Source organism: Carassius gibelio, chromosome B12 (genome assembly GCF_023724105.1).
Source record: "Carassius gibelio isolate Cgi1373 ecotype wild population from Czech Republic chromosome B12, carGib1.2-hapl.c, whole genome shotgun sequence".
Classification (NCBI taxonomy): domain Eukaryota; kingdom Metazoa; phylum Chordata; class Actinopteri; order Cypriniformes; family Cyprinidae; genus Carassius; species Carassius gibelio.
Window position 1 is genome coordinate 20,281,366 of NC_068407.1, and position 24,551 is coordinate 20,305,916.

The window sequence follows — 24,551 nt, forward strand, 5'->3', positions numbered from 1 at the left end:
TAATAAAAAAAGAAAATATAAGAAAAATGTTAGTACACATCTGTTATGTGAAACAGGTTATAAAAAATAACATGCCATTTTCATGAGCTCTCTTATTTTGTTAAAATCATTAATATATTCCGCAGGGGGTATGTACATTTATGAGCACAACTGTCTATAATAGACATAATAATATATAGACAAAGGCTAGGAAAATTACAAATGACACAATAAACACTACTAACTATTTGATTAAAAGTGGAAAATATAAGGGAAAATATAACCATAAAAACTAATTCAAAATAATAATCAAACCTATAAAAATATCTCAGTGATGTCATGGTGGATTTTAATCTCATTTCTATATAATTTAGAAATTTTAGCTTTTTGCTGATTTTTATAGTGGAACAAATACATTAATTTGAATTAATATAAATTTTTAATCTCCATAATATTGAGAGGAGAGATTATCTTCAGACTGAAAAAATGTTTATTTTTCAGATAATATTTTAATAATTCGCAGTAATTTTAATCATTGTTATACATTGCCAAATAAAGCCCCGATAATTTATCTAATCTCTTCTTTATATATATTTAAATTACTTAATTTTATTTATATTTAATTTTAATATTCCATATGCATGAAAATATAAACTCTGACAGGCTTTAAATAAAACTTTATTTTAAACCTTATTTAGATTTTTTAAAAATGTTTTATCATTTATCGATTTTTATCTTTAACATTTATTTTCTATATTTTAATGAATAATTTATTATTAATTGTATATTTATTTTAGTGCATCAGTTTAAACAAAATGAAAACGGCATCTCTTTTAGCAGCGCCTATATTTTAATAATTCATTGTTTAGGTCGTGCCACTTTCAAAGTTCAATCTAAAACACAAGACAGTTCATAAACATCTTATCATCAACAATACATGATGAACTTCTTCAGACAGACCCTCATCTGCCATAAGTTAACTGCACACACTGACCAATCCATCCTCTTTATCTGGCATCCTACATGCTTTAAGAGCCTAAAACAGACCCAAAACGACTGGAATAAAGCTGCTGATTGTCCGGATAGAGATAAAGCACATGTGTTTGCCATTCTCTGACATCTCTGTTGCTAACAGCTCTCTATGTTTGAGCAGTAAGCGTGTATGTGACTGCATCTGCAGCTGGCGGCAGGGATATAGAGGCGAGGAATCACTGAAAGAGAGTTTGTGTTGAAGACGTTCAGCCCACGTCCTCCATCTCAATGTGCCTCACATCACAATAACACAAAGCTGGCTTTGTTCTGTGTAATTGTGTGCAGACGGCTGGATCCCGGCGTATGTATGGATTCTCAGGGAGACGCGTCTCTCTCGCGCTGACACCAGTTTGGCAGCCGCTCTGGCAGCTCCATCTCCACACAGCAGAAAACATCCACCCAAAACCATGAAGGAAAAACTGACACACAACCAAACTGCTTCCCACTGAAGCAGAGATCCATCTACAAATGCTTTCAGTGCACATAATGAGGTTTCATAGTGAAGTGGAGATAATGAGATTTAATAACAGTACAGTTATTAACTCTAGCAATACGTTTAGTTGAGGAATTTTCATCTAATTGCTTGACTGACAGCTGTGTTTTTTAAAGTTAAAAAACTGCACATGAAAGTTTTATGAAAATGTTTATTTTATTATTGTTATTTATTTATTTATTTATTTTTTGCATGAGATTGCATGGTATCATCCATCTTTTTCCTTGTCACTGTCATCTCTAAATTGCCAATATTCGCTGTGAAGCTGATTGGGAACAGTTTTATTAAAACATTATATTCATGCATGTATTGAATATAACATTAGAGGTATTACAGGTTTGTTTCTGATTGTTTGACAACTCTAATTAAAAAAACAAACTGCACACAAAACTGTAATACATTTTATTTTTCTGAAAAATATTTTAATATATTTCTAATTATATATATATTTCATAGTGTTTATTAATAATTTTATTATTTTATTTTATTTTAGTCTATTTTAGTTTAATTTATTGTTTTTATTTGTAATGTTTCCTCCACGAAGGCTAATTTTAGCATTATTCAGATAGATTATATCAATTATTTATTTATTTTTATTTTAATATTTTACATTTTAATTCAATTTTTAGTATTTTTATTTATTTATTTTATATATATATATTTTGTTTTTAATATATACATCATACATCTATGTATGTTATTAATGTCTTAATTCATTTTTGTCTTAAGTTATTTTAGTACATCATCAAAATAAACTAAATGAACATGAGAAATCTTGCCTTTTTCATGATAACAGCCCTGCTTCCATCATTTATCTTGCTCTCTGCAAAGCTGAAGTGATTAATGAACTATCATATGCAAATGAATCCGAATTGAATGTAAAATGCTTCTCTGCAGCAAACAGCGACTCAATGTAAACTAAATCTGTTGTGTCCAGCTCTGGGAATCACCAACAAATGTGTTTTATTAGTTTAAGTCCAGCAGCTGTTTCCTTCTCAGCGAGATCGAGTCACACACAAGCGGCTCTAAACCTCCACAGAGAAAACACAGCCTGTTATTGTAGCCGTAAAACATCAGTTTGCTTTCCAACCGGCCGTGTTTGTTTTTGATTCAATTTTCCTACAGAAAATATTGAGCTCATAATGGAGCGCTGGCACAGTGTGAGAACAGAACGAGACGTCTGCCAAGCTTTTAAACTATAAAATGTCATTTAGAGAAGAACGGATGGTTTGTGTCACCGATACAAACCACACGACTTAATCATTTCCACTCTCAATACATGCCAATCAATAAAAACGTCAATAAAAATATTCCTCAGAATCGTCTTGGAAACTTTTCAATTGACTTTATCACACTCTTGAAATTATTATCTTTATAATGAATTCAATTAGTCAAGGATAAGCGCTTAGTCGAGATTAATTGACTAAATAAATGCTCATTTTCCTGAGTGAGGATATTTTATTTTATTTGATCTATTCCAACACAATCTCATTAAACATCAGACTGAATTGGTTTGCATGATGATGGATGAAATGCCTCCAGCTTGTTTTTTTGTTTTTTTTTTATTTAAATGTCGGCCGTGAATTCGCTTCACATTCCAACAAACCAGTTTACTTTTTCCACAGAAAAGCCTCATCAAAATGTTGGACGTTATATTGCACTAAATCACATCACACCCATACAAACAGCTTCTCTTTCCACGGCAAACAATCTCTTCGAAAAAACATGAATTATCATTTCCCAAAGGGCGAGACATTGGGAGATTTTCCCATGCAGAATACAAATCAATCCCAAATCCCGGCTCTGCCAAACGAGGATGTCTGAGCACTGAATTAAAGTCTGTGAGAAACGAACTTGCAGCTTATGAAATATAACTGAGGAAACTTTTAATCATTTCAAGACTTGGAGTCATAGGGCTAGGATGAGAGACGTCTGCTCATGCTGCGTTTATTTAATCAAACATACAGGACGAATTGTAAAATATTATTATTAGTAATGATAGTAATAATACTATTAATAATAATAGTAATGATAGTAATAATACTATTGAAGGAGTGGATGTCGAGTTACCATATCCTTCATACCAGAGATGGGACCAAGTCCCCATGTCTGCTTCATACTGATATTATATTATATTATTACATGATTTCTTGTTTGACTATTAATCAAGTTATAGCAAGAGTGAAATGTGTAACCTTATGTGTGCTGTATTTCTTTTCCTCAAGATTAATGTCCACATATTATGTGTGTGTATCCAACCGTAATGATAAGACACTTGCCAGTGCTAGAAAGCCTTGAATTTTAGATACGCTCTCTGTGTATGTGTGTTAGTATCTGTCTGTACAGGGAGAAGCTCAGACAGTCCCAGGACAAACGATCAACTGCCAGTGTCCAGCGTATCAGATATACGTCTTTGGAGAGTTTTATCTATGTTTTGGAACCAATCAGAATTTTGTTGACTCATGTATTGACGCAATTAGTATCCTCTGTCAGGGTATAACTGTGGTTGATTTTGTATTGTACTGGGGGGCGGCCTGCGAACTCCTTCGAGAGTGTTGAAGCTGACTTCTGCTGATGAAATTGCAAACTATTTTCTTCAAGTAAAATTATTATTATTAATTGAACTCATCTCTGAGTCCTGGTCTTCATTGCGACATATCTGGTCCTTGGGTTTTAACTGTATATTCCCCTACAGTTAATGGTGGAGGATCGGCGGGCAATAGTTCTTTGGTGACATCCCTGATCAATCATCAAACCAAGGTAGGAAAGATTTTAGATTTAATATTATTGGTTAGGAACTGTCTGTAAGTGGAGGGGGTCGAGAGAAGGAGGAACGATAGACTCACTCAGACGTGAGGGGGTAGACACCAGCTCCAGGGTGGAGTAGGTAAATTGGTGTCACAATATACCTGTAAATAAGTAACCTTGTGAGTATAAGGGGTACAAGTACACATCGGTAGGTCTTGATATAAGATATTTAGAGATGTGTACAGTTACAGAGGGAACAGGTGCACACCTATAGGTCTTAGAGAGAGACGTAAAAATTTGTTTCTAGGTGTGCACAGTCCAGGGGGGGACAAAAACGCATTCTTAACAGGCATGTGAACCCGTAAAGGGCAGTGCTGGGTCAAGCACCGAGGGACAAGGGACACATAGGGCCGTAAATAGGCAGTGCTGGGTCAAGCACCGAGGGACAAGGGACACATAGGGCCGTAAATAGGCAGTGCTGGGTCAAGCACCGAGGGACAAGGGACACATAGGGCCGTAAATAGGCAGTGCTGGGTCAAGCACAGAGAGCCAAAAAGCACGAGAGGCCATAAAGGGCAGTGCATTTACGGCCGGGTAAGCCAAAGTAGGGGTATGGGAAATCCCGAGAAGAATGTAAGACGCTAGACGGGGGTTCTAGTCGTATCTCGCTCTTCCAACTCTCGATCACCCACCATTACAGACAGGGGCGCCCCGAGCTTAGAAATAGGCCAGGTCAGTGGTTAGGGAAAAGAGTATCCAAAATTAGTGTTTAAAAATAAATAATGATAATTCATATGTGCACCTATAAAAATATAGGGATATATGCAAAGGGAAAGTATTGATTGATCTGGGATGCCTCAGGAACAACCCCAAAAGAGCTAAAATGTAGTTTTCATGACCCTGATTGGATTGGACCAGTATATGGAAATTCTGGAATATACTTTGCAATTTCATCACGCAGAAGTCAAGTGCTGTTGGTAAGATCGCCGCCTCAATATGTTTTTGGTTTATGATAGAAATATGACTGACAAATTAGGTAACCTGGTCAGCCCTGATAGAAATAATGAAACAGAAGAGAGCAAATGCTGTAAACAGTTTGGCTCTGAAGCTCTGACTTTAAAAATATATATATATTCTCTGAATTCATTTAAAGAATGATCAGTCTGAGCTTTAATTCTGATTGTAATGTTAAAACAAAAACTTGATTGGCTTTAAACTTAGAAAGAACCTGAGAAATAAACATTTATAAATGTATGTGCCGATTTGTTAAAAATAATCCCAGAAGTAACTGAGTGATGATTTAATCTGATTCTCTGTGCATAGAAGATTTAAATGACAAAGAATGATATCATAAGACCTGTTCCAGTTCCTATATAATTGTTGAAAGTCCTGACAAGGAATAATGAACAGAATTCTGGGTTAGTGAAAAAAAAAAAAAACTGTAGGCACACAAATTGGCAGTGGCATTTTGGAAAAACTTAGAAGCTTATGTTTTGTTAAAAAAGATAAAATTACTTTGACTACAATGAAGCCGTTGTTTTATCTCATGCTGGCCCCCACCATGACTCTGGCTTAAGCTTTGAAAGTACCAGAGACATGTTCTGAGTAAAAAAAAAAAATGTAATTCCTATATTTACTTTGTTTGGCCAAAAGAGTAATTTTATTGTTGGATTGCAAAATTGTAGTCACGCAGCATCATAAAAAAAGAAAAAAGAAGAGAAAAGAAAATATTTTTTTGTTTATGAGATGATAAAGTTGTAAACAACTAACATAAAAGGGGGTTTCAAAGTAACTTTGAAGACAGCATGCTAGCAAGACCCAAAGTAATATACCTGGGTCAGATAACCTCTGACAGATTTAAAACCAATGTTGAAATTCAGAAGCCATGGCCAGAATTAAGTGAATGGATAAATACAAGTTGATGTAAAAGTAATGACAATGACTGCAAAGAACTTTGAGAAACATTTGAGTTGCGAAAATAAAGTAAAAATACAAATATAAAGATGTTTATTTTTAAAATGCATATAATTTCTGACAAGTTTTAAACTGGGCTAGAGTAAAATGATAGTACGATGAAATTATGTTAAAAATGAATGAAAATGCATTGTTACGAGTCCTGAATCCCTCAGAGTTCTCTCTCTCTCATTCAAAGTAAGCTAAAATGCCGTTATCTGAGCTTGTGTTTAAGTGATAAGATATTTATAGTACAGCACAGTGTTTCAGTCAAATCATAGGCAGAGATGCTAAAGGACATGCTAAAAAGAGTTCAGATTTAATGCATTAAGAGGGCAATTGGTAGTTGAATGTTCAACTGCCCAATGCATGTAAGAAATAAGAGATTATAAAAAATAATGAATAACAATTTAGGAGCAATTGTTGAAGAGACATGAGGTCTTTAAAATCATAATACAGACCCTGAGCTATAGATGTAAATAATTTTGAATAGTTAAACAGTTGTATTGCTATTTGTTCTATGACCAGTAACTTATCTGTCTTATTTTTAGTCTCCACCATCATACAGGGCCTGATAGCTGCAGCTACAGAAGCAACAGAAAATTACAATGAATGGACGGGTGTGAAAAATAAATTCACTGAGTAATCTCAGCATGATAGTTTGGAGGTATCCAATTGAGTTTAGCGATTAAATATTAGTTTGATTAACATTTTTCAATGTTTTAACACTAGTAGGTGCTGTCAATGGCTCTCATGGTTCTTGAGTGCACCTTTCCTAAGCTGCAGGAAATACTGGATTCTGGAAGAAGACTGTCGAGGATGTTGCAACGGGAAAGAGTGGTTACCAGTGTGCATGAGGTGATTTCTCAATGACGGGTAAGATCCTCTTCTGGCCAATAGGGGACAACCTAAGGCAGGGGGTCACCGCCACTGGGCACCTGCCCTGAAGGGAGGTGTTATATGTGAGATGGTTGTGGAGTTGAGCAGATGCTTGATAGGCCTAGAGCATCATTAAGAGGGGAACTGTATGAAGTACAGCAATCTGCCTCAAAATGTGAGCTCCTCCAGACCTGATCACCAGCAACCGCATTCCTTGACTGATTGTTGTGACAAGCGTCCACAACTTGATGCAACTATGCCAGTGGATCACACCCTGAGGAAAAGAGGCTTATTTATAAAAAGTTAATGGCAATGGGCTTTCAAGAACCGTCTGAGACCATGTGATGACAGCCATTATTTTGAGACAAAAAATTTCTTATGAGGCTAAAATGATATTGAACTAATATGTCTATATCATAGTCTTTCCTCATGCAGGTCATTAGGCATGGCATAAGATGATTACAAGATATGGTGGTGGCTAAAAATGAAGACTGCTTCTGCTTAATCAAGAGATGGTTTAGATAACAAAGGTTAAGGGAATTAAGCATGTAAGGTAAAAATAATTTTAAAGAAATGTTCCTAGCATTATGTATTTTAAACAGTTTAAACTGAGATTTTAGATCTAGAAACTTTGACATTTTTAACTTATTTGAATAATTTAGGGTTATATGTTGTAATGAATTTTATATTATAGTCTAAGTTAAAGTTTGGCAAAAATTATCAAAATAAATAAATAAATAATATTTTGCACAGTAAGAGAGAGAGAGAGAGAGTGCTTGAGTGGAGGCAGGGATAGTGCTCTTCTTCTATTATTGGCCTGCTAAGAGAGAGTAACCAAAACAGAGCAATAATTTTAAGACCAAAACAACCCAGCTGATTTTTCTCAAAATAAAAATCATTAATGAACAGGCAAACTTTGAGATTAGATAAGAGATTAGGTACAAACTTGGTAAAATGCACAGACAATGTTTGAGTTTAAATCCTTCCGATTTAATACCAAAAGGAAAACCTTAAATATGAGCTGTTAAAATATTAATGTGTTAAGTATGTGCATGCATGAGGATGGCTATATATATATATTATTGGGGGACAATTCTGTTCCTGTTTTGTTTCAATTGAGTCACTAACCTCTGGAATGAGTGTTTTATCATTACAGATGTGTTAAGTGAAATTACTTTACAGAAGTCGATAATTCTGAGTGAAACTAATGAAAAGACAATGCCAAACATGGGACGAGCTTTAAGTGGATTGGTTATCCAGCTCTGTCTGCTACTGGTAATAATGACTTGTTTTGTCTTTTATAATACTGATTTAAATCAATCTCTGGATTAATATGTTAAAGAGTGTTTATATGATTGGATTTGTGAAATTTAAGTTTGCCGTCCAAAATGGGTTTAAAATCCATGCCTAAATTTAAATGAGGGTCTAAATTGTTGTTTGAATGGTGAAGGTAAATATTTTAGACTTGACGGCAGAAAAACAGTGACAGATTGGCTACGTCACTATCCAAATTATCCAGAGAGCACCCTCACATAAAGAAGCCTGGTGGGAAAACAAAGGAGTGAATCCTGATTGTGTAATATAGTGCAAAAGCTTTATGTAGTGGTTTATGTAGAACAGAGATAAGTTGAACAAAAACGTGTGGATAGCCCCTTAATGGAGCAAATCCATAACAAGAGGTTTGAATTAATTGAAATAGCACAGCAAAAAAAAATTATAATAATAAATTTTGTTTAAACAACACAATTGTAATAGGCTCTATGGAGCTGCTTATGAACACTTGTCAAGTCAAATTAATATTGTGAACACTGACAGGTCTTTTTGATAATGTATACTGTTTCAATACAGATTTACAGAAACTGATGATGTCTCCTTAGTACTAGAACTAAGTAATAGTATTGTTCATTTAGTAATAATATTGGGAAATCTGTCTGCTCTTTTTCAGTTTATAATAATTTTGAGTAAATTAATATCACTGCCAAATGACAAACATGAACGAGGGATTTTAAGACATTGATCAAGTAGCTGACCTGTAAGCATTTATCACTGACAAAACAGTGAGAACTAAATTGACTTTATACTAAGTATTGAGGATTTGCTTCTGAATGTGTCGCTAATATAGTCTGAGTACAGTAATATGGTATGATAATTGACAAGATTTGCATTTAAAAAAAAAAAAGGTAATAATAAGGCAATGAGTATGGTTAACAGTAATGTCATGGTATAAAATAAATACATGCATGACAATAAGTGGATCGGTTAGTTGTATTTTAAAAGTTAGACACTTCGATACTTAAAATGTAATTTTAACCAAATGTGTTAACAATGACAAGGTTTATGGTTCATGTATGTGTAAACAGCATGTGAACTATGATGACTGCAAATGGATTTGCGGTGAAAGTAAAGCTTAATAAAAGAGCTATTAAGTAATAAACTAGGAACTGCTCTAGGTTTTCGAGGAAATAATGATTATGATTATTTTTATTTTTAAAGATGGCTCAATATTGATCTTACTTATTTTTGGTTTGATTATTTTTGTGTTTTTAACACCAAGTTTGGAATGAAAGGGTAAAATGGATATTCAATCTCTATAATTGTACCATTGATCGGGAAAATGATAGATTTTCATAAAATAAGGGTATCTCTACTGGGATTTAGGTTATAAGCAATGTCTGTATTTGGTATCTGTGAGGTGACTGAGGGTCTGACATATGTCAGGAATGCAATAACAGTGGTTATTCATTTAGCCCAGCTTCCAGAGAATAATATATATATGTTTATTGTAATGAGTTTATTTTACTATATGACCAAATTAACTCAAATTCATCATAGTTGTATAAGATATGTTAAAAGAAAACAAATAAGACAAATATCCTTCTTATGGGTTAATTTTTTTTTTTTTTTTTTTTTTTTTTTTTTTTTTTTTTTTTTTTTTTTTTTGAATTGGTTATAGTGTATGCGTTTTTCTTTAATGATTTGTTAAATCTGGTTAATGAATATGCAAATTTAGTCTTAAGGCTGTTGGATAAATGTTTGGTTTTAGAGGGTAAGTGTGAAGTAGCTGTAGTAGGAAGAGAGGTATTTACAAAGATATGTTGATGAAAGTGAGGACACTTTTCCAGGTAGAGGGACACACAGAATGATTCACTGGAAAAGACATTATGTGAAGAAAGACTAGTGCAAGTGGCGATATTGTGGGATTAAGTAAGTAGATTAATGTATATGGGAAATAAGAATGTATATGGGAAGTATTTTGTACAAAATAATGTGTTTATTACTAGAAATGTCAGCCAGTACCAGAGATTTTAAGTATGCACATGTTTAAGTTGACCAACAGTCTGCATTCTTAGCATGCATCACAACTACACCTGACCTCATTTATTAGACCAGATGTGGGGTATTAGACCCCACATTGATCTAAAACGGGGGACTGAAGGAGTGGATGTCGAGTTACCATATCCTTCATACCAGAGATGGGACCAAGTCCCCATGTCTGCTTCATACTGATATTATATTATATTATTACATGATTTCTTGTTTGACTATTAATCAAGTTATAGCAAGAGTGAAATGTGTAACCTTATGTGTGCTGTATTTCTTTTCCTCAAGATTAATGTCCACATATTATGTGTGTGTATCCAACCGTAATGATAAGACACTTGCCAGTGCTAGAAAGCCTTGAATTTTAGATACGCTCTCTGTGTATGTGTGTTAGTATCTGTCTGTACAGGGAGAAGCTCAGACAGTCCCAGGACAAACGATCAACTGCCAGTGTCCAGCGTATCAGATATACGTCTTTGGAGAGTTTTATCTATGTTTTGGAACCAATCAGAATTTTGTTGACTCATGTATTGACGCAATTAGTATCCTCTGTCAGGGTATAACTGTGGTTGATTTTGTATTGTACTGGGGGGCGGCCTGCGAACTCCTTCGAGAGTGTTGAAGCTGACTTCTGCTGATGAAATTGCAAACTATTTTCTTCAAGTAAAATTATTATTATTAATTGAACTCATCTCTGAGTCCTGGTCTTCATTGCGACATATCTGGTCCTTGGGTTTTAACTGTATATTCCCCTACACTATTAATAATAATAGTAATAATAGTAATAATACTATTAATATAGTATATAATAAGGTACAAATAAATATATAGTAAAGTTTTTTGACAAACTTTAAGTTGGCTTGAAAAAGCCTAGCCAGAAAGTTTGAAGTAGTTTTAAAAGCTTAAAGTTTGAGGGTTTTCAGTTTGAACTATATTAAATTAGTTTGAAAGTTTTATGCCGATACAACCTATCAGGAAAATAAAAAGATAAATAGACAGATAGATAAATAAATAGATAATACATTTTATAGTAGCATGTTGCTAGCATGATTAGCAAGTGACTAGTATGTCGCTAGCATGTTTCCAGCATGATTATCATGTCACTAGCCTGTTGGTATCATGACTAGCATTTCATTAGCATGATTAGCAAGTTGTTAGCATGTCACTAGCATGTTACCAATATGATTAGCAAGTTGCTAGCATGTCACTAGCATGTTACCAACATGATTAGCAAGTTGCTAGCATGTCACTAGCAAGTTTCCAGCATGATTAGCAAGTGACTATCATGTTGTTAAATTGTTTCCAGCATGATTATCATGTCACTAGCATGTTGGTATCATGACTAGCAAGTGACTAGCATGTCATCAGCATGATTAGCAAGTTGCTAGCTTTTCACTACCATGTTTCCAGCATGATTAGCCAGTGATGTCACTAGCATGTTGTTAGCATGACTAGCATGTCTCTAGCATGTTGTTAGTATGACTAGCAAGTAACTAGCATGTTTTTAGTAGAGCTGTATTCGGGCCTTAAAAGTTAGGCACAACAGGACCCGAGCCCGACAAATTTCGGCCCGAGCCTGACAAGTACATTTTGTTTGACAGCTTTTTAAAAGCCCGAACCCGTTTACAGCCTGACATTATTCTAATGTGCGCACGCACACAGCTCTTTTGCCTCTTGTCAAGAATGAGTCATTTATACATGTTTTAACATAATTTTTCCATAACTAGCGTATGTTATAGACCATTTGGAAGTTGGAACAAAGAAATAAAATAAGTCCTCTGTGACATCGTAACATCTCAGCACTCGAAATAGTCCTAGGCATAGGCTCATTTAGCCTGTAAATAGGCCAACACATTTCTTGACAAATTAAATTAAGCTAAATTCTAAATTAAGATGGGTATTTGGCAATAATGAAATTAAGATAAAGGCTCCGCCGGATTTGCTTCACCACTAGCAGCTGACATTAAATAAAATAATAATGCAAACATTAGCCTATATACTCTGTCTACATTATGCATTTAAGACTCAATTAATATTTAGTTATAATTTGAAAAACCTTTACTCACCAAGATTAGGCTAGGCCTACATGTTTTTGTGGAGGAAAATTATTGAATCCATTGTAGACAGCTTTCACGCACTAATCAAAACACATCACATGACTGCTCATTTACCTTGCAAGGCGGAGCGGAAGCCCGAGCCCGAGTAAAATTATATAAATTAAGCCTGAACCCGACCGAACCTGTCGGGTTCAGACAAAGATCTTCAGCTCTAGTCTCTAGCATGTTGGTATCATGACTAGCAAGTGATTAGCATGTCATTAGCATGATTAGCAAGTTGCTAGCATTTCACTAGCATGTTTCCAGCATGATTAGCCAGTGACTAACATGTCTCTAGCATGTTGTTAGCATGACTATCAAGTGACTAGCATGTTATTAGCAAGTTTCCAGCATGATAAGCAAGTGCCTAGCATGTACCTAGCATGTTGTTAGCATGACTAGCAAATGACTAGCAAGTTATTATCATGATTAGCAAGTGACTAGCATGTCTGTAGCATGTTGTTAGCATGATTAGCAAGTGACTGGTATGTTGTTAGCCTGTTACCAAGAGACTAGCATGTTGCTAGCTCAACAAAATGACTAAAAAAGTAACTAAAATGAAAATTTTAAATTCAGAAAAAACAACTGCAAATTTAAGAAAAGCACAAAGAGTAATGAAAATGATCTGAAGATCTCATACACGTCCTGTATCTGTGATGCACTAGATTCATTCATTTATGTCCATGAGCCAAAGAGCTCCATCAAGGTCAGATGCAGCGAAGACATCTGGAAGCACTTGAGATCCGTTCACAAAGCCACAGTTTCTGACCTGTGTTTGCTATTCTTCATTCAAACCGGCTCGTGAGCTAAAGCTAGAGTCCCAGTACTTTTCTTTAGTACAATCTGTATTTCCATCAAATACGTGACATATATGGTAACATTTGTGGTGTAAAGAGAGATTTTGACTCCCTTTTCACTGCATTGACTTGAATTTGAATTCACTCAAACATTGTGCCACATTTCACCAATTACATCGATGGATATTGTAGATAAATCTATTTTCAACATGCATTTTATATACCTTATTGTGAACGGTTTTTCCGTGTATATTATGTTACTTTTTTTTTTTTGAGCTGGATATTCCAGTGAAACCTCAGTCTTCTCTCTGAAAAAAAAGGATTTCTCCAAGCATACAGTGCCCTTAAGCTCCGCCCCCACAAGCTCACTCCTGATCTGAATAGGTGCTTGAGAGCCACGCCCACATCTCAATATCCAATCAACAATCAGATGTCCTTGAATGTGTCACAATATGTCGCTACTTCTTTTTGTCATCACTTTAACCAATCTCTGTCTGCAATTGTATATTTAATAAACTGCTAAGAAATTCTTCAAAATGTCTTTTGTGCTAAACAGATGCTAAACTGAAATGATAATGGAATAAAAAAAATTATACAGACTGTTCATTATATATATATAAAGTATATCACAAAAATAACTGAAACTTTAAAATGAAAACAGAAAATATAAATAATACAATTCTAAATATTAATGAAAAATAAAAAAAATAAACTAAAATAACACCAGTCTCAAGTATGTATCTTCTTTAGTGTTCTCTGAGTGAAACTGATGAACCAAAATAATGAAAACTGAAATAAAACGAAATAAAAATGACATCTTTATTATTAAATAAAAAACAAAATACATATAAAAAATGACAACACAACGCTACTAACTTTTACTAACCCTTTAACTAAAAGTAAAAATAAATAAATAAATAAATGAATGAATGAATGAATGAATAAATAAATATATATATATATATATATATGTGTGTGTGTGTGTGTGTGTGTTAATAGTATCTATTATAGTGTCTAAAAATATTACTAAAATAAAACTAGTTACAAGTACTACTAATGTAGCATCTGTGTGGTTCTTTGTCTTAAATTAATGTAATAAAATAACTTAAACCAAAATAAAAATAAACACAACAAAAACTTTCACTAAAATTAAGAAAAAGTATCACAATAATAATAAAACACTACTGGTCACAAGTACGGCTTATGTATAAACTGATGTTTAAATATATCAGTTGTTAAACTGACGTATTAAAATAACTGAAACTAGTAAAAATGTCAAAAACACACTAAATAATTCCCAAAACTTTACCTAAAATTTTATTAAATTGTTAAACCAATGAAACTGAAAGAAATCTTTTTTCCGCAGAAGAAATAAGGTCAAACCACTTTTTGAATAACTGATGACAGACTGCTCAGTTTTGGCTGAAGCATGCAGAAGGCCTGACCTTGGTGAGATAGTAGACACACTGCTGGAAGGTGAACATCAGGACCTCCTCCAGGACCGTCATGGCCTCCTCACTGGCCGAGCGCACGGAGGAGAGCCGCAGCTCCAGCACCGCTGGAACAGAACCACACACACACAAAGATACTGAATCTGAACACATACATCACTTGACTGACATCAGCCCTGACTGATTCACCAATGCAGTCTTCCTCCTCCTCCTCCTCCTCCTGAGAGACTCCGTGCAGCAGGCGAGGAACCTCCTGGTGGATGAAGTGCAGGATCTGGATGGAGTTGGACATCCAGAGGACCAGCGGCTCCAGACCTCGGATCAGTCTGTCAGCACCAGAAGCCCAGTCTGCCGCGTCTGACTCACTTCTGCTTGCGTCAGGAGAGCGAGGAAAATCTGGTTTTAATGTACGCCGTGTCTAAGACTTTGAATTTAAATTCCTCTGCTTAGGAAATGATGAGAAACGAGTTCCTGATCTTACATTTCAGGCTGCAAGGCTGCGAGTTCCTTTGCCTTTTCCTGTATTAAAGTATAAAAGATACAGTGCAGTTACAACGGAGGACGAAGCATTTAACCCCTTAACTGTCACTCACATTTTTGGACATAGACTTTGTAGTGCACGATCCAAACTTAAATTTTTATAATTCATGACCGAAAACATTTTGTAACATGATATTGATGTACCATTTACATGGTAATGCAATGTCTGATTTTAAAATGGGTTTCAAAGGATGCATTTTGAGATTTTACGTTTTCAGTTGATATATAATTTCTGATGATTTCTAAAATGTGATGTTATAACACCTGTTATAATTCAGATTTCTGAGGGTGCACTCTTGTCATAAATTAATTTATTATTTTTCCTACATCATTTTTAACAAAAAACATTGGTGAAATATATTTTTGGGAGTCTTAAACCTTTCCAACGATATATAGTTTGCCAAGATTAGATTAGATTTCATTGTTACATAGTGAAGTAAATGTAGGCGTCCCGTATAGTGACAGTTAAAGGGTTAAGTTTCTAAAAGGATGTTAAAACATTATAAAAGTCATTATGCTTGACTCGTACACTATATAAGAAGTGCATTTCAAAGTGATAGTTCATCAGTGATCATTTGCTCACTCTCATGTCATTCAAAGCCCATTTGACTTTATTTCATTTGCATATCATTAAGTATAATTTTGGTTCTGTAAGAAAATAAGTTTCGGTTGCCATTGGCTTCCATTGCATTTTATGTCCACACTATGGAAGTCAATGGGAATGAAACACTATTCAATTAATTTCACAGAAGAAAAAAACTCAGGTTTGGAATAACAAGAGAGCAAGTCAAAGATTTTAATTTCATTATCACTTTAATCTGCTGGACTTCTTCTGTATGTTCCATCATTACGCCAGTAGGTGGCAGCGAGCGAGTCTTTACGAGTGAATGAGTCAGTAACTCAACTGATTCTTTCAAAGCTTTGATTCAGTGTGGCGGTCTTTATGAGTGAGTCGCTGTATTATTCACTCAACTGATTCGTTTGATTCACACACTTTTTGATTTAGGAAGTAATCACAACTACAGTTGAACAATAATCCATGATAAAATGTGTTTCGAGCGTCTTGTACATATAACAGTCAACAGAAGTCAGAAAAAAGTGCTTATGATGTTTTAAGTATGGATATTTTTCTTATAAAAATGCATCAATTTGCTGCAGGGGGCCTTTATTAACACCAGAGCCATGTGAGGCATGTTTTATTACGTATGTGCACGCTTTATTGCACTTCTTTTGGACTGCTGAACAAAAACACCCGTCCAGTGCTATTATAAAGCTTGGAAGAGCCAGGACAAATTTTAATATACCGTATTTTTCAGACTATTAGTCGCACCTGAGTATAAGTCACATCAGTCCAAAAATATGTCATGATGAGGAAAAAAAACATATAAGTCGCACTGGACTATAAGCTGCATTTATTTAGAACCAAGAGAAAACATTACCGTCTCCAGCCGCCAGAGGGCGCTCTATGTGTTCAGTGTAGACTACAGGAGAACTGAGCAGCATAGAGCGCCCTCTGGTGTCTGGAGACGGTAATGTTTTCTCTTGGTTCATGTCTCTTAGTTCATTTCTCTTGGTTCATGTCAAATTAATTTTGATAAATAAGTCGCACCTGACTATAAGTCGCAGGACCAGCCAAACTATGAAAAAAAGTGCGACTTATAGTCCGGAAAATACGGTAACTTTCTATTGGATTCATCTGAAAGAGGAAAGTCATCGGGCCTCAAGGGTGAGTAAAACATGAGCTTATTTCCAAGCTTTTACATATTCTTCATTTACTGAAAAAAACTTTGAATCAATTACCTTGAAAAAAAAAATGATAATCATTATCATTAAGACTACTGTATATATTCAGTAGATATTAATTTATTCAGTTCTGTTGAACATAAAAAAATATTATTTTTGAAGAAGTTATTGGTAGCCATTCACTTCCACTGTGTTTTTTCCATATTACTGAAGTCAGTGACTTACCAACGTTCATCAGAATATCTTTTTTGTGTTCAACAGAAGAAAGAAACGTATAAAATTTTGGATCAACTCAAGGGTGAGTAAATCACAACAGAATCTGGGTGAACTGTCCCTTTAATCATATTCTGGTTATATTGTGGTTGCGTTTCCTCTCAACCTCTGGCCGAAAGACAAATGAAATGACTCAGTAAACTCACCCATACGATGGTCTGCAGCTCGTTGGCAATCTGTAGCAGCAGTCGCCGGAGAGCCGGCATTGAGAAGTGAGCGGCGGACTGCTGGAGACACAAACACAGCAGGAAGGCCGCGGTCAGTTTGTGTGCGGCCGGATCCCGCTCAACCACGCCGAAGATCTCCTTCAGGACCCTGGACTCATGCTCCACGTCATACGACAGAAGCAGCTCTGCTCCATCCACGTCTCTGAAGCAGGATCTCGCTCTCACGCACGATTTACAGAGAGGAGGCCGTCTGCTCGTCCGAGCCACTTCTGCAGGGGTCGCGACCTTTGGAACGGCGGGGTCTTTATACATGAAGAGGTAATGATCGCCCAGAACGATGATGTCTCCTGACTGCAGCTCCACCTCGTGCTTGATGATGGCTCCGTTCCTCTTCACCTTGGCTCTGTTGAGGGGTTTCAGTCGGGTCACTGACGCCCGAGTGACGCTGCAGTGATCGGGCAGAAGATCGGGAGCCCAGAGATTCATGCGATCGACATCAGTCTCAGTCTCACTGTGAGATTGTTCATCGTGGCGTCCGAATACTGTGCAGCTGTTGATCAGGGCATAGATGACAAAATCCTGAAGAGGGCATGAAACGCAAGATGTTCTTAGTATGTCAACATGACAAGAAACTATAATCATTTGGACTCTGATCCACTTATCGAACTGTAAAACATGATATTTCAGGAATCCTGAAAACTGAACAAAACACTAACAAGTAAACAATCCTTAGATTGCTCATGCTTTAGTGTCAACCCACTAAAAATCTAAAGCTTAATTGCTGTCTTAAATGTGTAAATTGTAAAAGGGTAAGTAAATAAATAAATAATAAAAATAAAAAAGTTATAGCCTTTTATTGCACTTTTTGAACCACTTTAATTTTATTACTGATAAAGAAAATTCAAACGAAGCGAAAATCAAGTAAACATTTATGTTAATCAGAGTTAAATAAATAAATTAAATTAAAATGTTAAGAGTTAAATGTTAATACAGAAAACAATGTAATTATTATTATTATTATTATTAAGATATTATAAATAATTTTATAGTGTATAAATAAACATTTTATAGTGTAAAATTTAAATACAGGTTTAAATAAACTGATTTTATATATATGTATATATATACAAAATAATAGTAATAATAAATAAGATATAATAAATAATAATGAAATCATTTTTACAGTGAACCATTTTATGCAGTATTATACATATAAAGTAAAAAAAAAAATTCAAAAACATCTAGAATGTTATTATTGCCATTTTAAAATAACTATAATTAATAATAATAATAATAATAATAATAATAATAATAAATTATAAACAATAATGAAAACTTTTTACAGTTTTCCATTTCATGTGTTAATAATAAATTGTTTCATTGAGATTGTTTTATATAATATTATTTATACTTATCAAATGATTAAAGTATCATTAGTAATGTCCACAGTTTGAATATTCATGTTTTTTTAATAGTAGCGCGTGGCACAATCAATGCCAAGGTGTAACTCTGAGGAACAGGACAGAGAGTGTAATAACAATCATTACACGTGTGTGAAGTTAACACGTAGATGTATATACTGTGTGTGCGCACGTGTGTGTTTGATCAGTCACGGTTGTCGTCACACACAGCTAATCTGGCAGGAAGTGCATCCACCCTTTGGACACTCCACTTCCTGTCCAGCATGAACACTAGGCCTGTTTTTGCATACGTGTTCATTTTTCATGCCATCTTTCCTCTGTTTGGCACACTCTGTTATTTTCAGATTAAATCGAAGGGATGTGGGATCCTTTTTTTCCACGGTTCATTGACGTCACCTGTGTTGTATTATTCAGTGTACAGTGAGTGAATCTTTGTGATTGTAAGATTGTCACTTCTGATCACCCACTGAATTATTTTCCTAAAACAACCCAAATCTGAAAATCCCTGCAATTCTGTAGTTTAACATCACTGGTTTATGTCTAAAAACATAAGACATCATGCTGAAGTCTCCAATTACTATAAAAACTGGAATTGTGGTGAATAACCCCTTGTGAAAAAGAAGTACTCTTTAACAAGCTTTTAAAAAGAGTTTTGGAAATAATATACTTTAAATGAATATGTTTTCAGCATATTCAGCATAAATTCTATTTATAACTAAATGGAAATAATTAATAGTTTAAATTAATATCAAGTAAACATAAGTGTGTTTAGAACTTAACTTCATCTAATTTACTGCTGAATGCACTAATAAGAATTTCTGATAAACTTGAATGTTATGTATCGAAATCTTTGATGATTTAGTTTTTTTAATTTATGAAGTATCTGATTTAATGATATTTTGCAATTTAGTACATTTAAATACAGGTGCTGGTCATATAATTAGAATATCATCAAAAAGTTGATTTCACTAGCTTCATTCAAAAAGTGAAACTTGTTTATTATATTCATTCATTACACACAGACTGATATATTTCAAATGTTTTTTTTCTTTTAATTTTGATGATTATAACTGACATTATAATGTAGCAACCCGACTCAGAGCTGAGTTCGGTGGTTGTATTTTGAAAGCTCTTGGAGGTTAGACAGTAGATCAGTAAATTGACTTTGCCAAGCCAACTTAAATATTCTGCATTCATGCCACTGAATACCAGAAACAGTGTTGGTGTGTTTGGGCTGGAGGAATACAGATGCCCCGGTGAAGTGAGCGAGACGGAGGAGCAGCAGCACAGATATAGTGTGAGTCTGTCCTACCTGTCTGTAACTGAAGCCTTGCAGAAGCAGGAAGTATGGGAAGTCCAGAGGCGGGTGAATGGAATACTGTGTGGCGCTGTCATCGCTGCTCTCCGTCTCCTCCCGTTCATTAGCAGGACACTGTGTCGCTTTGTCGGCCTCGGCCTCTGGATCCTCCTCTTGCGTTCGCTCCGTACAGGTGCTTTGAGCTTCAGCTGTCAGATCTGAATCACTGAGACTCTTAAACAGATTGTGTCTGCCATCCACTGCGTCATCGCTCATGCATACGTCCAGCGGCACGGATTTCCCTCTGCAGCGCGTCTTCTGCAGCTTACGTGCCTGTGCGTTTATTCCTGTGTTAAAGGAATAGTTCAGCCTACAATTTATTCACCATCAGGCCATCCAAGATGTAGAAGATGAGTTTGTTTCTTCATCAGATTTGGAGAAATGTTGCATTGTATCACTAGCTCAGCAATGGATGCTCTGCAGTGAATGGGTGCCGTCGGAAAGAGAGTCCAAACAGCTGATAAAAACATTAGAGTAATCCTCACCAGTACATCAGTTAACATCTGGAGAAGATTATTGTGATGTTTTTATCAGCTTTTTGGACTCTCATTCTAACGGCACCCATTCACTGCAGAGGATCCATTGGTGAGCGAGTGATGCAATGCTACATTTGTCCAAATCTGATGATGAAAGTGAATGGGTGCCATCAGAATAAGAAACATCAAAATAAGCTTCTCCAGATGTTAACTGATGGACTGGAGTACTGTGGATTATTATGAATTATTGTGATGTTTTTATCAGCTGTTTGGAGTCTCATTCTGACGGCACCCATTCACTGCAGAGCATCCACTGCTGAGACACTGATGCAATGCTATATATCTCCAAATCAGAAACTCACCCGAGGGTGTGTAATTTTTCAGCAAATTTTAATTTTTGGGTAAACTAATCCTTTATTTAAATGCAAGACCAATCATAGTTTATATGCAAATAGGTGCAAGAAAGACTGCAAATTGAAATTCAGTATGCAAATATTAGAATACACCAATACATTTTAAAAGCTGAACATTCTGTAGCAGGTTTTTCGAGTTCAAGAAACCAAAATGAGCAAATTGCCAAATTAAATGGAGGAATATAAATACAGTGCTGCAATACTCTGGTTTCTTGTCTTGCTAAATGCTCAAAATTGTCTGTAGGCAGGAAGAAAAAGCACATATACTAATATGAAAACAGTAAACTGGTCAAAATGTTTGGTTTTTATATGTATCTTTAATGAAAATGTGATTATGCATGAGGAATCATGTACCAGCGGTCACAGTGTCCTGGTCTTTAGAGTTGTTTTCTTCTACTGTGGCTTTGCGCTGGATCTCAAAGCGTCGAGCGAATCCTTCTTTGGGTTTCCAGAGCGATTGCAGCAGCAGTGGCTTCTCATTGTCTCCCACCACACGAACACATTCAGTCCTCCAGCACTGGTTTCCAATACAGCCGATCACATCACACAACACGTAGTCATCAGTGTCTTCTTTGCTCAGGGAGTATCTGAAATAAAAATACAAACAGCAGGATGACTGATATGTATGAAATGCTAGGATATATATTCACACTACTGTACAAATGTTTGGGGTCACTTAGTTTTCTTAATGTTATTTAAAGAACTCTAAAGCTGCATTTATTTATTCAAATATAGTCAATGTAATGTATTTCTGTGATCAAAGCTGTATTTTCTGCATCATTCCTCCAGTCTTCAGTGTCACATGATCTTCAGAAATCATGAAAATATGATGATTTACTGCTCAAGAAACATTTCTGATTATTATCAATGTTGAAAACAGTTACGGTAAAACATTACAAACTAAGAAAACGTCCAGGCACACACTCTAGCTGTAGGATTGGGAAAGAAAGGAGAGTTTCAGTTTCTGAGTGCTGACGCAGCATTTGATCCAAAGTGGCTTCACCGAGGAATTCATTTTGCCTTGAATTTTAAACTTCTCCAAACCAACCGAGACATTTGGTATGAAAACTTCTCCTGCCGTTACAATGGACTTTAACCAATGTGCACAAAGGCCGTTTTGTGCATTTACTGAAATCCAGAGCCTTAAGAAAATCATCTTGGCTTTTTGTTCAGATAGAAACCGCATTATGATTTTTAAATATTGACAAAATATTATAAGACGAATTTAAACATTATTTCACACATACCTGAATATAGTTGAACCGCATTTACAGCTATGTAAGTCTTTTAGCTTTTACACTGAAAACCTTTTATTAACTGTTGCTGTTAGAACACTTGGTGCATTTTCCCTATTACATATTTTAGCAATCATCATAAATTAGGTATCCTTTGAAAGTTTAAAGGGGTCATATGATGCTGCCAAAAAGAACATTATTTTGTGTATTTGGTCTAATGCAATGTGTTTATGCAGGTTCAAAAGACACATTATTTTCCATTTAATGTACATTATTGTTTCTCCCCTACGCCCTCGATTTTACTAAACTCATCGCTCTGGAAAAGCGAGGTGTGCTCTGATTGGCCAGCTTTCCCGTGTGTTGTGATTGGCTGAATGCCTCAAGCATGTGATGAAAATGTTACGCCCCTCAACATTCGATGGCTGCATCCATTTTTTTGTGATAACTAAACAAATACTTAATTACTATAATACTGATTTCTCGCTAGAACCGTCAGAGGGAGTTTAAGGCATGTTTATAAACCAAATAATTAAAGTAATTTACAGATTAGTGCGTACTGGAGACTCGATAAGCATTGAATTGCATATCACGCCGCGTAAACATACTGTAAAACATTTGTGCATTTGTGATCTGAGAAACAACAAACAAGCTCTACTCTGCTCAAAACACGCGTTTGAATCATCATTGGCAAATTATTTAAATATAAAAAAACTTACTTACAAGCTGTGAGTCAGAAGCGCCAGATTACCCTTGCAAAGTTTGAACTGCGCAACTTTATAGAAACAGTCTAGTTGCATAAAATGCACTGCACACATCTGAATATTAGGGTTGAACTGTTCTGGAAAAGTGTTGAAACTCAACTCAACTGATTTCTAGTCTTGTCCTCTTTTGGAAGGCCAAACAAAGTATTTTCGCTTTCACAACGAAACACACAGCGACTCCACAACATGGCACAGACGGCAACGGAGAGAATAAACGTTATGCCATCTTTCTTTGCTTGAACATCTGGGTGGCATTATGCAAATCTTACCACATAGTCTTGTAGAGATGTGGGAATGAGTTAAAACGAGGCGTTTTAGGGGGGTTTGGACAATCTTAAATTTATAATATATAAAATTCTCTTTAGTCTTTGCAATCTTCTTCATGAACCAAAAGCTTGTAACACTCCTAAGTGAAAGGAAATATTGAAATCGCATCACATGACCCCTTTAAATACTGTGATGAAAACCTTTTTGAAATGAGATAATGCATTACCAAGGAAACTGTACTTAAATTACTCTGATCAGACAGTTTTCTTGTGGTGATCATAACATTGTAGAAATGTTACTCAAATGTTTCTTAAATCATTCCACTCACTTTATTTTTAACACACAAAATGTAACATTATTTTACCCTTAATTTTTCAAATTTTCTATAAATATTTTTTTTTTTATTGCTGTGTTTATTCAATGATTTAATTATCATTTTTTTAAATGTTCAAGTAAAACAACACAAGGATGTTCAGAGAATGTTGATCTCAGAATGTTTTCTCTAAACATTATGAGTGAATTAAGTTATAAGAATGATTTGTACAGAACATGACTTTAAGAAGATTTATTAAACATTTTAAAAAAGTAGTGAAAAAGCTAGCTGGAAATGTTGTGACAGAACAACACTTCAACACAGGAATCTGTGAAGTTAAACAAAATTAAAATGGCTAAACAAAACGTACAGGAACCTCATTTTTTGTGGTATCAACTTCAAATTTGGAATACAACTTGGTTTGATATATGGCTTTGAATTTCGTGTGCATACTATCTTTTTTATATATTTTTGTGTGCAAAACATAAAATGTTTAGTGCAGTGCATTTGCTTCTCAGTAAACTTACAAATCGATAACCTTAGGTCTGTTATTCCAAAGCATTCATGAATTACAATAATTTAAGTTCGGATAGTGCATTTGAATGTCTAAGCTCAAAAAGGAAAGTATGCTTTTAGTTTATTTTTATGTACTTTTCAGAAATGGGCTTTATGTAACTCCTCAGAAATATACTTAAAATGACATTAAAGTATACTTGACTCATACTTACAAAAAGCCTAAATATATTTGAGCTGTACTTGTGCTCCTAGAATCTGTGTTTTCATTGTTATACAGTAGAGGGCGCTAGTACACATTTTCTGCACATAATTTCCAAAAA

General features: G+C 35.0%; 2 protein-coding genes across 2 annotated transcripts in view; one reads left to right on the top strand and one right to left on the bottom strand.

The window, feature by feature from the left end:
* abcc3 (ATP-binding cassette, sub-family C (CFTR/MRP), member 3) overlaps window positions 1-24,551 on the top strand; it is a 217,967-nt gene that overhangs the window by 127,209 nt on the left and 66,207 nt on the right. The window lies entirely within an intron of this gene.
* The window catches only part of radil2b (Ras association and DIL domains 2b), a 36,703-nt gene that overhangs the window by 8,120 nt on the left and 4,032 nt on the right, over window positions 1-24,551 (bottom strand). Inside the window, exons 3-8 of the mRNA XM_052570624.1 lie at window positions 21,494-21,726; window positions 20,206-20,537; window positions 17,452-18,051; window positions 15,231-15,268; window positions 14,939-15,117; window positions 14,744-14,856 (exon numbers count right to left, since the gene is read on the bottom strand). Of these exons, the coding sequence (XP_052426584.1) occupies window positions 14,744-14,856; window positions 14,939-15,117; window positions 15,231-15,268; window positions 17,452-18,051; window positions 20,206-20,537; window positions 21,494-21,726 (1,495 nt within the window). The remainder of the gene's footprint in view (window positions 1-14,743; window positions 14,857-14,938; window positions 15,118-15,230; window positions 15,269-17,451; window positions 18,052-20,205; window positions 20,538-21,493; window positions 21,727-24,551) is intronic.